Source organism: Theobroma cacao, chromosome 2 (genome assembly GCF_053813885.1).
Source record: "Theobroma cacao isolate CCN51 chromosome 2, ASM5381388v1, whole genome shotgun sequence".
NCBI lineage: Eukaryota > Viridiplantae > Streptophyta > Magnoliopsida > Malvales > Malvaceae > Theobroma > Theobroma cacao.
Window position 1 is genome coordinate 44,869,745 of NC_142640.1, and position 16,262 is coordinate 44,886,006.

Consider the following 16,262-nt stretch of genomic DNA (forward strand, 5'->3'; position numbering starts at 1 on the left):
TAATGGAACTGCTTTTGTAATTGGCCAAAAAAAAAATTATAATATATACTAATAATTGCTCATTTCTCAAAATAAATTCATCCTAATAAAAATATTTTGTCAATGAACTTTATTTTTTAATCAAGCTAATAAGTATTTATAGGCACTGAAAAAGTTAGTTAAAATAATAACTATTTTTTTTAAAAAATCATTTTTATTTAATATACTATTTTTACTAAATTTAAGAACAGATAATAACGTAGTAATTATACGCTTTTTCTTACCAATATTATCTTCTAACTTTTTACTAAATTTAAGAAGAGATAATTTATTTTCTCAAATAGCATAAACAAAATATTTTTTTACTTAATTTGAGTAATAAAGTAGTGTTTTGCAATTAGTTGATAATCTGTTCTCTAAAATGAAATTTGTGTTCAAGTTGAATTGATTTGATAGATACAGTTACAGAGTGCTCAAAGTCGTATTAACCACCCACTCTCTCCAACTGTCTTTCCACTTCACTGTGAGTTGAGTTACAAGTATGGTAAAGTTTATCTCATTTACTTCAATTTTTATGTAAAGTACATTTTAGTGTGAGTTGAAGTTACGAGTATGGTAAAGTTTTATCTCATTTACTTCAATTTTCAACCGGATTTGAAAATAGTTATCGTTTTCACCTAAAAATGCATAATTAAAAAATAATCATTCATTCTATTTTTTTTTGGCCGGATAATTATTCAGTTTATTGACAAACATCTAAAGACTGGTAATAATGAAAAAAAAATCCGCAATAAGAGAAAAAGAGGAGGGGAAAGGAAAATAGCGGGAGCAAATAGTGGCGAACAAAGAAAAGCGTACGTAGAAAGAAACATAAAAGGGAAAAGAAGAGGGCAACCCACAATTTTCATTTTTCAATAATTTTTTTTATTGTTCTCTCTCTTCTTTAATAAGATTTTGATTGATAATTGATTCCTCCAAGCGAAGTAAAGAACAAAAGTGGAAAGCCGGTGTTGGGGGAAGAGAAAATCCTGTCATTTTTGATTATTTTTGAGCAAAAATTGAAACAGAAATGGACGATGAAGTAGTACAAAGAGTATTCCAAGAAGGAGGAAGAGACTATTTCCAACAACAACCTTCAACTTCAACTTCTTCTTCTTCTATTCTCCAATCTCTCCCTCTCCATGTGGTCAGTCTCCCCTCTTTTTTTAAAAAAAAATTTTTGGGAGCAAAAAATGGTTTTATTTGTTGTGATTATCTGGATTCTGGGTTATTGGGTCCTTTTTATTTCTTTAATGAAATTTGGGTTATGAAGAATTTCTTTTATTAATGGACATTTCTTTTTTGTTTATTTTTGCTTCTCAGACGAATTGGGCTATGCTTGCATGATTTGCATTTGTCTAAATTTGCCCCCATTTTACTTTTTTATTTGAAGTTGCCCATTTTTTCATTGCATTTGTTATGATCATGGTTTATTAGGTTCTGAAAACAATTCTGAAACTTGGGTAAGCAAGAAATTCGGAAACAAATGCTTTTTAATTTTTTTTGCTACATATATTCTTGAATCATGATGAATATTTGCATTCTTGGTGATTTATCATTTATTATTTGTTATATTTTTTTCTTAACTGTTTTTCTGTTTTATATGTGAGTTGAATTTGTTATTGTTCACAGTTCTCTCATTTTACTTGATTACTTGATGTCATTTTGAGCTGTTGGTATGTCAAACTAGCATTGCAGTTTTTGATGCTGCCATTTGGTCATTGATATTTGCCCAAGTTTGCTGATTGATATAATTGATGGTTGTTTCTGTTATTAAAAGTGACTATTATCTCTAAATGATATGTTAAGCTAATAACTGGGCTGGTCTTCCCTGAATTCAACTCCTGACTTAATTGTGGGACTCTCTAAATATACTGAATAAATACTATCCAAAATTTATGGTAATTAGGGTTGAATAAGTGGCTTAAGCAAGAAATGGTCTCGTCCAAATTGCGTCAAACTCTCCCTTTGTTTCTTTTCTTAACCTCTAATAGTTCTTCAAATTTCATATTGCAAGTTTTAAAAGTTGTCAGCTTCCTTCTTTTTCTTTTTCTTCATTTCTATTGTTGGTGCCAAATTTGTAGTTTGATAACTTGCTTAATGAATTTGGGTCAGCATATGCAGTTGTTTTATTGGTTGCTTATGTTTTCCATTCTGCTGCTTGATTTCCCAGTTTACCAATTTTTTCTGTTTCAATTTCAAACTATATGGTCTAGCTAGTAATGTTTGGCCTGTTTTTAATTTCTATGTTGCACTCTGTTGATCCTTTGAGTTTATAAGCTAATGACTGTTCCAAGTTTTACATTGAGCCTGATGATTGTTTGGGTTGAAATGATACAGTCATTTGATCATGGATATTATTTGCTTGTAAAATCGATACAAGAACTCAGAGAGAAAAAGGAGGGTATTGTCACAGTTGGCATTGGTGGTCCCTGTGGGTCAGGAAAAACAAGGTATATATGCTATTAAGATTTTTGTTTTGTCTTCCGATGTCTCTCCCTCTGTACTATCTATCTATCTATCTATTTGTGTTTCAAAAGAAATTTTGTGGGAATTAGGATAAATCGTGCTGCATGCTTTCTTTGTTTTATCATTCTAAAATTTTTGGATTTATTTGGTGACCCCAAAAGCTTAGCAGAGAAGGTAGCATCTGTTATTGGCTGCACTGTTATACCGATGGAGAACTACCGTGACGGGTTTGATGAAGGGAATGATTTGGACTCGATAGATTTTGATTCATTAGTTCGAAATCTAGAGGTTTGTATCTGGCACTCATTTCTTTATTATGGCTCAATCTTTATTTATTAGGTTAGATTGAACCATCTCAGAAATTGTACAGTTCCTTCAATATTGTTTTGGTGTTTTAAGATGTGGTAGAAAAAAAAAAGGGTGGTTTGGAAAGTGTTCTATAATCTATGATGTATACATATCAAAGTAGGGCTTTGGCAAAACTTTTAGACACTGACATGAATTCCTAAATTATCATTTTATAATCATTATTCATCGATTCTATTGGTAAAAACCGTTTTATTTGATTATATGTTTCCTAATATTAGTCAATTTGTGTTTCCTCATTTTAACAACATTGAATGACTTATACATTGTACCATATTTGAGTGGTGTCCAAGTGTTATTGAAAATTAACTTTGATTGGTCTTAGGATTGTTTTCTAAAAGCAGTAAGCCAGTTTATTTTTGTTTCGTAACCCAAATTCTAATATATTATTTATGAATTAAAAATAAAATTTCATTAGTTTTTTCTCAACGTCTATATCTTTAGAATTGTGGTTTTTAATATTGATGTCGGCTAGTTTCTGGTAAATGCAATTTTCAGTGAAAATAGTCTGTGTTTGTGAACTTGTTCAAGTTAACATGTAACCAAATTGTTGTTTGAGTGACACATTCATTTAATTATTGCTTATGGAAATTGTTTCTACATCTCAATGTGTTTGGGGTTGTTCTAACATGTATACATCATAAATGAGCCCTTTGCTTTTTGGTTGAGTGCAGGATTTGACAAAAGGTAAAGATACTATGATACCAGTGTTTGATTTTCAACAGAAGAAACGTGTTGGTCCCAAAGCTATAAAGAGTACTTCATCCAGTGTGGTAAGCAAGTACAAACTAGGATATGTTTTTAATTATGGCTGCTTTTTGGAGTTAATATGCTTATACATTTTTAGGTAATAGTTGATGGTACTTATGCTCTGCATGCAAAATTGCGCTCTCTGCTTGATATCCGGGTTGCAGTGGTAATATCTTTTTCCCTAAGAGCTAGGTTTGAGTAAGGCTTGGTGGAGTTATCAGCTTTTCATCAGATATTGACATAGTGCTTCTGAATATGTTGTGGTGTATCAGGTTGGTGGTGTTCATTTTAGTCTTCTTTCTAAAGTTCGATATGATATAGGAGATTCTTGCTCACTGGATTACCTTATTGATAGCATATTCCCTTTGTTTAGAAAGCACATTGAGCCAGACCTTCATCATGCGCAGGTTTTTTGGTTTCTGTTTTTTTTTTCCTTTTTTATGTTCTCACTTATTGAAATTTAACTGCCAGTTCCTCATTAATTGGGTTTATTATGCAGATTAGAATTAATAACAGCTTTGTATCATCATTTAGAGAAGCAATCTACAAGCTGAAATGCAGAAGTGAGGCATGTGATTACTTCTTATCTTATTGTCACATAAAATTCTAGGCATATTTTCATACATAGAAAATGCATAGAGAGCTTGTGGGTCTGTTTAGAGCCAACAAAGATAGTGTATTATATGGTTCATTGTCATAAATACTATCAAATTATTTTGATAATATATGTTTTTGTTATTATTTTGCGTACTTGACTTTGGACTTATTTGATCATTTAATCTCAAATGTAGCCAAAATTGCTCTCTCTCTCTCTGCTATTTGTGTTCACTTGGTGAGGACAATGATGATGCATCTAGGTATAGTTACTTGGACTTAATATTGGGTCACGTTTGTAGGAGAACGTATTGTTTGTCAACTCATACTATACTAAATGACATTCCACTAGTGGAAATAATTTGGCAGGCATAATAGTTTACACTGTAACTATCAAATATCGAAAGTTTTTTTAGTGCCCACTGTTTCCAAGTTGGAACAATGTCCCATTAGAAGACCAATTGAACCTAATGTTTTACTTTCAAAATTATGATCTCTTTCCAAGATCCAGAAAAGGGCATCTTATGTTAAAAGTGTATGTTTTAGTTCAAATAAAGGTTGATAGAGTGTCTAAAGTTCTCTCTCTCTCTCTCTCTCTCTATATATATATATATATATATAGCCATGCAGCTTGGGTATCTTCTCTTTGTGAAGTTTTGTACTTTGAATGGTAACAAGTGCAGTTTAAGTGGTGAATATCTGAGCCTGCTAAAGTTTTCTTGATCTTGGAATACAGCTTTAAAATTGAGTTGCATATGGCAATAAGCTTTTGTAGCCATTGTGATATAACTATTGGTTTGACAAATTGTCATAAAAACATGAGACAATGTGAAAGGACTGAAGCAAAAGGTGTAACTGGCTTGCTTTATTAAGTTGATGACGGACACACACACTGAAAGAAATTTGGAAGAGTGGACACAAAAATGTAGAAAACTCTTAAATATGTTGCGCCCCACCACCCCCCCTTTAAAAAAAAAAAAAAGAAAAAGAAAATGATTAATTAAGTACCTGGGCCTGCCTTGAGTGAAGATCCTGTTGTTTTTTGAACCACTAGATATTCCTTGTCTTTTATGCGTAAATTTTGCAGTTAATTATTTGTGTATTATCAATCAGCTATACCTTCAAAATCTCATTGAACATTGTAATGTTGAAGCAGTCACCTGAAGGACATTCTACCTTTTTCCTTAAAGAAAATGAAGCACAAACTGATAAGTAAGTGGTTCTGACTATTACTACATATATCTATGTGCAGAGTGTTAGTTACATCTGTCTCTCAGAGCTTTTTCCTTTTAATTTTTTGGAACTGAAATGAAAATCTTCATCTTGGTTTCAGTTTTATTGAGATGTACCTTAGGCCCCCATCAGCTAGTGAGGAAGCACGGATAAATGATTGGATTAAAGTGCGGCAATCTGGTATTAGATATTATCTTTCACTTGGGGACCAGAGAATTGTGGACAAAAATTTCATCATCAGACCAAAAGCTGAATTTGAGGTTAGTCTTTTTGTCCTTGTTAACTATTCTAGTGCGGCCATTGTTGTCAAGCTGAAATTAATACTCTGTGATTGTGTCATAGGGGTTTTCATTCTCAGTTTTACCTGTGTGCTGTCAAAATGTTTTTACATACAACTATTTATGAGCTTTTTAGGAAATAAACTGTGTGATTCTTTTTTTAATAGATGATGAAGGTTGGACTCCTGTCATATTTGTATAATGTGATAGTACCTCATTCAGATGTAACATGCTTGAGACTAATCCAGAATTCAACATGTTGAAAAATGCACTTTAAGTGTTTATTGGCTTCTGGAAAAGTTAAAACCACAATTTTTTATCGAACTGTAGTTATCCTGTGCCTTTTATCCCCAGTTCCCCACTTTGGTATCTCTATTTCAACAAAGTCTGGCCATTTATGTCATGTGTAGTAAAATTGTTTCTAAATATTAGAAATAACTTAAGATGGTTTTCTTTACCTGTTTTGTCACCTAATCTTGAACAGGTTGGACGGATGACACTAGGTGGATTGCTGGCTTTGGGATACAATGTTGTAGTTAGTTATAAAAGGGCATCAACAGCAGTTAGTGTTGGCAGTCTTTCCCTGTCATTTGAAACAATTGATACTCTTGGAGAAACGTTCTTGGTGCTGAGGGGCACTGATAGGAAAGTATGCACTTTTCTTCCTGAAAGAAAGATCTAAGATTTTCTTGAATGTCTTATATTTTCTTCAAAGTTTGATGCTAATTCAGGACTAGGCATTTGTCCAGGTTTACCATTAGAAAATATTAATATATATTGCAGTGATTGGCAGAAACTCAAGTATAAGATGCCTGGCTTGATGTATGTTGCATATCTGTCGGTTATTCATAGATTATGACTAACACTCACATGTGTGCATGTTTTCATGTCATTGATATTTGCTTTTAGGAAAAGTTCTGCAAAAAATAATCATGGAGATAATTGTGAAGATAAAGAGGAGAGAAAATAGGAGAATTTTTAGGTGAAATTTCATATAAAAAATTGATATTTAAGAGAATGGGAAGACAGGGAGAGAAAATAGGAGGATGGTAGCTTTTAATGATTAAGTTTGAAGTTGAGAGAAAGTAGAGAGAGTGGGGAGGAGATGTCCGAGTTGAATGAGAATGTCAACTCAGAAAAAAAAATTAAAAGAGACACTGAGATGGTGAAGGACCAACTCAGGCTTTCCCGTTATATGTTAGGAATTAGGATAGGTTCTTCCTAGAAAGGATACTAAACAAGAGCTTGATGATTTGCTTGATAAACAAGTTGATTCATATCAGAAGCGTAAAGAGACAGGGACCTGTTAGATTGCATTGCTAAATAATATGTGTCTCAGAACATTGAGTAATGTGATTTTTGCATTTAATTTAGGGAAGTCACTGACAAATGTTAGATAATCATACAATTATCTTTCGACAATGAATATGTTTAACTTGGAGCTATTCAGATTATTTTGTATCCATTAGGCAAGCTTAATGAGTGGAATTATCACTTATCACCTAGTGGCTTTTCATTGAGAGCTGAGTTTAAAATAAACTAAGATAGGTGAAAGGAAAGGATTGTTATAGGACCTGCTGCGACCGGTTAAAAGGTTGTTGCTCTGGTTTGGTTCTGCATTTAGTGAGAGCAATCAGATGCAATTGCTTAAGTATCATAAAGAAAATTTAAAATGGGAACCAGTGTTGACATGTGCCTGGGCTGCCTTGTACGTACTTTTTTCTTTTTTTTCTGCTGCAGCTGTTCTTGTCTTCTACTATATGTTATTGCCATTGTCCTTGCTTCCCCAAAAGTTTTCTTTCTGTTTTCATCCTTTATTTTAATTCGTTTTCATCTTGTGTGTTGAATCTCCTGTGTAATTAATCAAGAAAACAAGATCAATAAGAAAACTGGAAGAAATTTAGATGGTCTCAAAATTTCTTGCTTGCACTCTTTTAAATGGACTTATTTGGATGATGCATATTGTGGAATATAGGTTGCTTGAACTTGGGACACTGATATTTCTTGAAATAAAAATGACAACATTTGATTAAACATCAAACAATCTTTCCACTTGTAAGCTGGGGTAGAGTTTAGAAGGTTCCTGCTAAGCTGGGGGTACTTGCATGTATACCTTGGGTTCATTATTCTGTTATCTCATCTCTCAAGACAAGGATGTTGAATGCTTTTTCACATGCCGAAATATGATCAGTGAATCCATCTATAATTTACTTACATGTTTCTTTTTTTGTTTGAACTAAAATTTTGCTTTCTGCTTTGCCACTAGTTTATTTTTGTACTACTGTACATTACTTCTAATGAGGGTCTCATTCTTTGCTGTATGCCCTTATTCATGTTCTTCAACTCTGTTTCTTTGATTTCAATTCTTTTAGCTTCAGTTCTGATACAAACTAGATTTCTCTTCTGTTTTATTGTAAACATTTTGATGTTATCGAAGCCAAATATATAACTCTTGTTTTTTCCTTGCACATTTTCAATCTTTTATCCATCATTTTTGGTTCTTTGTGGTAAGAATTTGGATTAGTGAGTCTAAGATTAAACTCTTGTCTTCACCATTCCATGGAAAAACAGTTGATGAAAAACTTATGTTCATGTTGGTTGCTATACTGTTGCATAGACAGTTGGAGCAGAAGCGTTGCGGATGGGTATCACTGGACCATGGCTTACTAAATCATATCTGGAAATGATACTCGAAAGAAAAGGTTGTCCACTTGACATGATTTCTGTCTAAGCAACTATTGTTGTTTTTCTTATTGCTTAAGTTAATTCCACTTTCAGGTGTACCACGCCTCAATACTCCTCCACTTGTTTCTACTTCGTCTGTGCCTAGTAATCAAGAAAAAGTGATTGCAGCACCAAAGCCTATCCGTACCACTCCAAACCTTGTAACTCGACTTGAGGATTTATCTCAGCCTTGGACTCGGTCTCCGACAAAATCTCAAATGGAACCTGTATTAGCAACATGGCATTTTATCTCATCAGATCCTTCACATGGTGATGCCATTATAGGTATGTCTCCTCTATTTGGACACTTATAAACTTTTCAAGCACTTCTTTTCTCAACTATATCATGGAGGTTGTAATTAATTTCATGCATAGACTTTCTCATGAAGCAGCAACAGATTCTTCTGCTTTCAGGGATACAATGAAACTTGCCCCAATGCCTGATTCATATGACTTGGATCGGGGCTTGCTTCTTGCTGTTCAAGCAATACAGGTAATGAAAGGAAGAACTCTTATACTGAGAAGGCCTGTAATGGTAAATAGTTTATCAGAATATTCAGTCATGTCCAAAGCTGATGCTTTTTCTCTCTTTTTCCAGGCTTTGTTGGAGAATAAAGGTGTTCCCGTTGTAGTTGGAATTGGTAATATCAAAAGCATACAACTCTCTCTTTCTTGCTTGGTTGGTCTGTTATTCGTTTGCCATGTCTCTCAAGTTTAACTACGTGGAAATGTGGACTTCTATTCAAGTTTGTTAATAATCATTTTGAGTGCTTGAAACTAGCCCTAATAGGATATTCTTTTATGCATAAATTTAATGTCTGGCTGCTATTGACTTGTGAAAGTGTGTGGTCTATTTGTTGCTGGTCAAACAGTTTGGTTAGCTTTTTTTTGGAGTACTGCATTACAATAAATTCTTTAATTGTTATTAGCTTTAAATAAAACATGGAAAGCAATATTAATATGCCTTTACCATGATTGTGAAATTCTACTTGCCTCTGTCACATGTTGAGAACGCTGCTCTATTGGTCTAGGAAACAATTTTGAAGTCCAATTTTTTTTTTCCTATTTCTGTGTTCAAGTGGCTAAGTCAAATGTGTTAATCAGAGTTTGAAGCTTCTAATCCACCCTCCTTCCTCTTTCTTGGTTTACCTGGTGGATTATGAAGTTACATAAATGACTCTTAGGTCATTGTCTTATAAAACAAGAAAGAAATAACTTCATGTAATTTTTCATAATTTATTATCGAATTTGTTACTATTTCACCCTTCTGATTGCGAAACTCATATGCTGTTGATGTTGCACCTGCTTTTGCAGGTGGTCCTAGTGGATCTGGAAAGACTAGTTTGGCACATAAAATGGCAAATATTGTTGGTTGTGAAGTAGTTTCCCTTGAAAGATACTTTAAGTCTGAGCAAGTTAAGGATTTCAAATATGATGACTTCAACTCTCTTGATTTGCCTTTGCTTTCAAAGGTAAGTGTCAATTTTATCTATAAAGTTGGTTTATGTGCATTTAAAAAAGAAAAGAAAAGAAAAGAAAAGAAAAGGTGTTTTATGTGTTAATCTCTGATGATAGGATTGGGGCTGAATGAGGCATTTTAACTTTAGTTGAAACATAGTGCTGGTAAAGAATGCACCTCGAAAACTAAGCAGAAACTAAAGGTTTGTAAGGGTTATGATTAAGTGGTCAACTTAATTCCTCTACCAACCGCACTTTATTTTCATACAATAGTAGTGCAGGAAACATGGTGAACAAATTCCCTGAATGCTGCAAATTCCATGTTTTCATTTTTTCAAATGTCAATTATTTGAATATTGTTCTTTCATATGTTTCTTGAACAATTTTAACCAACTCTCATAGTTCTCTAAAATTTTATCAAGTTCTCTGAAATTTTATTGGATTCTCTAAGGACTGTTTTGAGCCTCACCACCTGAGGAATATGATGGCTAATCATTGTAAGTTTTGAAAAATATTTTATAGAGCTTAAGGGTCATTTGTTAACACCAATTTTCTGTTTTGACAATATTAATTTGCTCGGTAAATAATGGATATGTATTGCTTAATTTTAGGACAATAAAAAAATGTTTTATATAGAAAATAATATTTGTAAATATATACTTTTACCATATGGAAAAATATAGTAAATCGTAAGAATAATAAAGTAATAATGTAATTAAATAAGACTTACATTTACATATTAAAATAGTAATTAAAAATTTATTTTGAGGAATACTTCAGTTATATTGCTTTATTTACTATAGTAGATTGTGGATTTTGTAGTACAAACAACAGATAACAATATAAAAGTCTATGTTATATGTTTTATAAAATATATTAGTTTCAATATTGATAGGTTTTTATTTGATATTTCAGATTAAATTGAATAATTTAATGGTTATAATTGTAGAAATTATATAATTTTATATGACACCCTATATTTCTATTTAGAAAATTGATTTATTATATTTATGTCATCTATATTTTAATTCTACTATATATATTCCTTGTAGTATATTTATAAATTGTAATTGTAAGTTTTTACAACTTTGAAATATTCATTGTACTTTTATTGTATAAATAGTGTTATATTAATATAATTCCTTTTATAAGTATCAACAGGAGAGGAAACATTGTTTACAAAATCACTGGAAGCAATAATTTCTTGTTTATAACATTTGTGAAAACTTTGTGTTTACTTTTGCCTTTTTGAAAACAAAAACCAGGAAAGTGTTTTTATTGCATCTTAAAAATAGAAGAAAAACCAAAATAAAAGAAAAGAAATGAACTCATTCATTAAGGGTAGCTTGATTGTATTTAATTTTGGTACTATATGTTATATATAAAAGAAATGCAGATTATATATTTTCATACCTTGTAGTTTATGTTTGATGTTGATTGGAAATTTAATCCTATCAATAATGCCTTGCTGTTTCAATTTTTTCTTTTGCAGAATATTGGTGACATAAGGAATGGCCGAAGGACAAAAATACCTTTATTCGACTTGGAGACTGGTTCTCGTAATGGGTTGAAAGAGCTTGAAGTGTCTGATGATTGTGGTGTGGTCTGTTACATATTCATTTCATTGCTGTTAAAGCTTGCTTTTTTTAAGTTATTTATTATATTTTTCTTCACTGAAATGCAACAAGGTAAATTAAAGAGTTAAAGACAAAAGGTTTAGAAAATGAAAGATGGATTGGATTGCTAAGGTGAACTATTGGTTCTTTCTAGATTTAACTGACCTGATAGTTGTTTTAAAGAAGGATTTTTTTTTCCAATCATAAATGTCACCTGATATATCTGCAATGAAATCCTTGCTCAGTTGTGCTAGTTCATTTGGATTAAATACTTGTAACATTTTAGAATTTAATTTGTTTATTCTGACCAGATAATTTTTGAGGGGGTTTATGCTTTGCATCCTGAAATCAGAAAATCCCTTGATTTGTGGATTGCTGTTGTAAGTTGATTCTCTAAATTATCTTTGGGTCTTGATTTTCTTGTATTATATATGTATTATCTTGTTTTCTTTGAGAAATATAGGCTTTTATTTTGGTTCTTTTCTGTAAAACCAGGTTGGAGGTGTTCATTCACACCTGATTTCTCGAGTTCAAAGAGACAAAAGTAGAGTGGGCTGTTTTATGTCCCAAAATGAGATCATGATGACAGTGTTCCCAATATTTCAGCAGCATATTGAACCGCATCTTGTTCACGCACATGTCAGTAGTCTTTGAATATCTCAAACTTTTAGGACACGGATGTGCTTATAAGTATCAGAATACTTTTGATACTCTTTCTGTTTAGATTTTGTGTAGGCACACGTGTTGATACCTATTGTACTTTTTGTGTGTGTTTAACCTATGCACGACAGTAGATTTCCTATTTAGGTTAGGTATGGTTCTTTGAGATATTCTGACCATTATTCAGCAGTAACTCTGATCACAAGGCTAACTTTGTGTTTCAATGCTTTCTTATATTATTGCAGCTGAAAATTAGAAATGATTTTGATCCTGTTCTTTCTCCTGAGAGTTCACTATTCGTTTTGAAGAGTAATAAGCAAGTAAGTATCATAATGTTTCTACCCTAGAACTTACCTGCCATGTCTTGATTATGACAAACCATTCTTATTTGTTGTTGGTATCAGGTGGCCTATCAAGATATTTTAAAAATCCTTGACTCTGCAAAGTTCTGTAGTTCTGTTCAGAATTTCATTGATATATATTTAAGGCTTCCTGGAACTCCTACAAATGGGCAGTTAACAGAAAGTGACTGCATACGTGTCAGAATATGTGAGGGCAGATTTGCGCTACTGATACGAGAGGTTAGTAGAGAAATTTATGTAAAATATCTTATATCCATGCAATACTGTTGCTTTTTCTGAAACTGTAGTAAATAGCTGTTATTTTGATTTCTTGTCAATTATGTCTGTTAGCCAATAAGGGAAGGGAATTTCATCATTCAGCCCAAAGTGGATTTTGACATTAGCATTAGTACAGTTGCTGGCCTTCTTAACCTTGGGTAAGTGACATATTTAATGTTGATATATTGTTCACTAGAGTTTTGCTATTGTGGAATGTCATTTTGTTGTAGGTATTTAATTAAAAATGGTCATTTTTTTTTTCAAAAAAAAAAAAGGGTCACTAGTTAATCTCTTGTGTGATGTTAAAGCCTCACATTGTCAATTGCAAATGTATACATTCGAGGTTTGAGCAGCCATTTTCCAGGATGAATCCAAAAGCCTTCAAGTTTTCTTTCTTTTTTCCTTTTTTATTTTCTCCTTTTTTTCGTCCAGAAGAACAGGAGTGGGAAAAAGGGCGAAGGGATTGAGAGGTACTGTTGAAAAAAAACTTTTTCTGTTAAGAATTGTTATAAACTGCAGGACATCAATGTAGTTAATTAATTTAAATAATTGCTTTGTGAATGTTTTAAGGGAGGGAAAGTTAAGATGATATTCTTATCTGAGTTTCATAAAACTCAAAACCTGGTTTTAACATGTCCTTTCATGGGCGATTACTTCTTAAAAAGCACATAAAAATATGCAACTCGAGGGACCTTTGCCATTAGCTCTGCCTTGTTTGTTATGGGGCTCAAACATATATGTCAGCTGTGCTGATATAGTTGGTAGTCTTGATTTTTGAGAGCCTACATATTTGAAGAATTAGTCTATCGGCCATATTCTGCTGTTTTAAATTTTTTCCCTTCATGCGTTACTCAGTGATAAGTTAATGTTCAACTGATTGGTATCAGTTTTATATTCCGTTCATGAGTTTTATATTCCTTTTCATGGTGTCAGGTATCAAGCTGTAGCCTACATTGAAGCATCTGCACTCATCTACCAAGATGGCAAGGTAACATTAGTTTGGGTCTTAATACTTGTTTTTGTTTTGAGGCTACTGGCTTTTGGGTGTTTGCTTCTGAAAAGTGATTTTATGAAGATTGGTAGTGGGAATGAACTACAGGAGTTGAGGATGGCAATTAGTGGTATATTTTGGTCATTAGATTTTGAGAGGGGGGTTGCTGGAAGGATCTAGATTTGGGGTGGTTCTGTTAGGTTTTCTTTGTTCTGAGATAGACTAGGGTTCTCCCATTGGATCTTTGGTGCAGAAGAGGCTTGGAATGTTAAGCTCTTGTCTTTAAGGTTGGCTTTGGGGTAGGCAAAGATTTATGATGCTACATCATACTGTAGCAAGAAGTTTAAAGCAGAATTGCACTACAGTTCAGTGACAGGACAGTTTAGGTGCTTCTTAAATTGAAGTGACGTTATTCTGAGCTTTGACTTCTACTTGTGTTAAATTGATCAAGAGATATTTCTAAATTAGGTGCTTCATTTCTGGATTAGACAAGGAAGTAGTGGATCATTTGGTAAAACTTACTGCAAAAGCCTGTTGCTGTGGTGTTAATTTTGCTACTTGTTACGTACTTTATGCTGGGTAATAACGTGATTTGATATTTGTTTCCAAGTTAAGGATGTGGCAGTTAAGGTTCCATTAGATACTAATCTCAGTATGTCTTTCTTGTGAGTAGATCTTATTGGTTCACTTGGAAAGAGTGAAGGATTTAACGGCTATACTATTATTCAATTGGTAACCAAACTGTTATTAACTGTTTTGGATAAAGACTGCTGTTCAACTTGAGTCAATCACCTAAACATATACTCTTGGAGGGGGGGGGGGGGGGGGGGGGGGGGGGGGGTGCACTGTAATATATTGGAATGTGAAAACTTTTGGAATTGATGCATTGTCGATCTTCTGCTTGGCTATTAACGATTGATTTTGGTGCTGTCTGTTAGATTCTCATTGAGGTAGATCATCTACAAGATGTCTCTAGCCCTTACCTACAGATCAAAGGGGTCAATAAAGAGGCTGTGGCAGCTGCTGGTTCAGCATTGAAACTGGATGGGTCATACACGACAAAGGTTTGGCCTTCGATTGTGTGCTTATGATAGTGTGAGATAATTCAGTGTCATTGCCACTTTTGTCTGTTAATTTAAATTTATGTGACTTCTATTCATCTTGTAGAGTTACCTCCAAATAATTTTGGAAAGACTACCACTGGTGGAAAGAAGTTACAGTGGAATTCACACTCATCAAGCTGCAAGGTTGCAGGAACTTGTGGACTATATACAATCCCAGGTGTTCACTGTTAAATAAAATTAGGCAATAAACCTTTGAACATATTGATATGCTAGGTCGCTTTTAATGTAAGATGTTTAATATAATGTCTATGTTGGATGAAAATCAGATTATAATCATGGTGCTAGTGTCTGCATATTTATGGTGATTAAGAGTCTGCATCTTAAAAAAATTTCACCTTTTTATGAAATAGAATTGGGAGGATGAAATGCAAAAATCAAACTAGACATGCCAATTTTATATTCTTGATAATTTAGAGTCCACATTTTAATGAAGTTCTTAGTTTTTGTGCTATAGAATTGGATGTAATCAAGGTTTAGAACACAGTTTTTAACACTTAATAATGTTTTGGTGGACCAAACAGGGTGGCAGTACACCATCAGAATCTTCACAGAGTAGAGAGGCTTCTCCAATGGAAGGCATAATAGAAGACATGCAGTCCAGGATTAGAAGGCTTGAACGGTGGCATACCATTAATACGGTACTTTCCCTACTGTTTCCTTTTAATCTTAGCTGGTTTGATTTCTTCCTTCTTTTGGAAAATTTAGTATTTTTTTAGAAGGTGGAATTGGATTACTCTGGAATAGTAATAGAGTTTTTAGATAAGCAGATGGAACTCCCATTCCAATCCATGCAAATATCACATCTCAAATGTTGTTTTTACTTTTTAACTTGAACGATGTCATTACTTGTTTTGGGCACCTTAGTTTATGTACTTGTTTTGTGGCAGGTGCTATGGACGTTTCTGATGTCTGCCCTTGTTGGGTATTCCCTTTACCAAAGAAAGCGCCAATGACATGGCCTTTTACTGGTCATGACTGACATTTGGGGGCTTGTTTTTTCATTATCTTGAAATTGCCAATGACATGACATGGCTTCCTGCAGATTTTCTCCCCCTTTTTGCTACAGCGCCAAGTGCTAGAAACTGACTAACCAAAACTTCATACAAAAGTCAAATGCGTGTCTAGCAATCAACTCATAGGTTTACTACACAAATTACACTTGAAAGTCTATTGTTCTAGTTCCCCCATTTTGATTTTGTAAATACTTGCGTTTGGAGGAAATCAGAAGATACGGAGAAGAGTTGAAGCTTCCTTTCTCTTTCTCCCATATTTATTTTCACTTGGGATTATTGCAATTTCCTTATCCATTTCTGTCATACGCTTAAGTGATATATTAAAATGATCCACAACTTTGTTGTAAA

General features: G+C 33.2%; 2 protein-coding genes across 5 annotated transcripts in view; one reads left to right on the plus strand and one right to left on the minus strand.

Annotated features, from left to right (window-relative positions):
- MPK17 (MAP kinase 17) overlaps positions 1 to 16,262 on the minus strand; it is an 81,691-nt gene that overhangs the window by 28,076 nt on the left and 37,353 nt on the right. The gene's annotated exons all lie outside the window — the stretch shown is intronic.
- Positions 755 to 16,180, plus strand: LOC18609780 (P-loop containing nucleoside triphosphate hydrolases superfamily protein). Of its 4 annotated transcripts, none has more exons than XM_018115319.2 (26): positions 764 to 1,165; positions 2,359 to 2,471; positions 2,649 to 2,775; positions 3,528 to 3,626; positions 3,701 to 3,769; positions 3,876 to 4,010; positions 4,103 to 4,171; positions 5,354 to 5,409; positions 5,531 to 5,690; positions 6,193 to 6,357; positions 8,326 to 8,410; positions 8,487 to 8,717; positions 8,825 to 8,925; positions 9,031 to 9,073; positions 9,747 to 9,904; positions 11,383 to 11,493; positions 11,818 to 11,886; positions 12,002 to 12,145; positions 12,412 to 12,486; positions 12,571 to 12,747; positions 12,859 to 12,944; positions 13,720 to 13,774; positions 14,716 to 14,841; positions 14,945 to 15,058; positions 15,423 to 15,539; positions 15,789 to 16,180. In XM_018115319.2, exons 1-26 carry the CDS (start codon positions 1,049 to 1,051, stop codon positions 15,852 to 15,854), a joined length of 2,868 nt encoding a protein of 955 aa, XP_017970808.1. In that variant the 5' UTR covers positions 764 to 1,048; the 3' UTR covers positions 15,855 to 16,180. The 4 variants fall into 4 exon arrangements, with proteins under 4 accessions (XP_088659607.1, XP_017970808.1, XP_088659606.1 ...); XM_088803480.1 differs by having other exon boundaries at positions 3,701 to 3,766; XM_018115320.2 differs by having other exon boundaries at positions 765 to 1,165; positions 8,831 to 8,925.

What these genes read in the sequence shown, in the direction of transcription:
- LOC18609780 (XM_018115319.2), top strand. Translation starts at nt 1,049, where the DNA reads ATGGACGATGAAGTAGTACAAAGAGTATTCCAAGAAGGAGGAAGAGAC. An exon ending in GACCAAAAGCTGAATTTGAG is followed by an intron (nt 5,691 to 6,192) that starts GTTAGTCTTTTT and finishes AATCTTGAACAG; the next exon opens with GTTGGACGGATGACACTAGG. An exon ending in ACATGGTGATGCCATTATAG is followed by an intron (nt 8,718 to 8,824) that starts GTATGTCTCCTC and finishes CTCATGAAGCAG; the next exon opens with CAACAGATTCTTCTGCTTTC.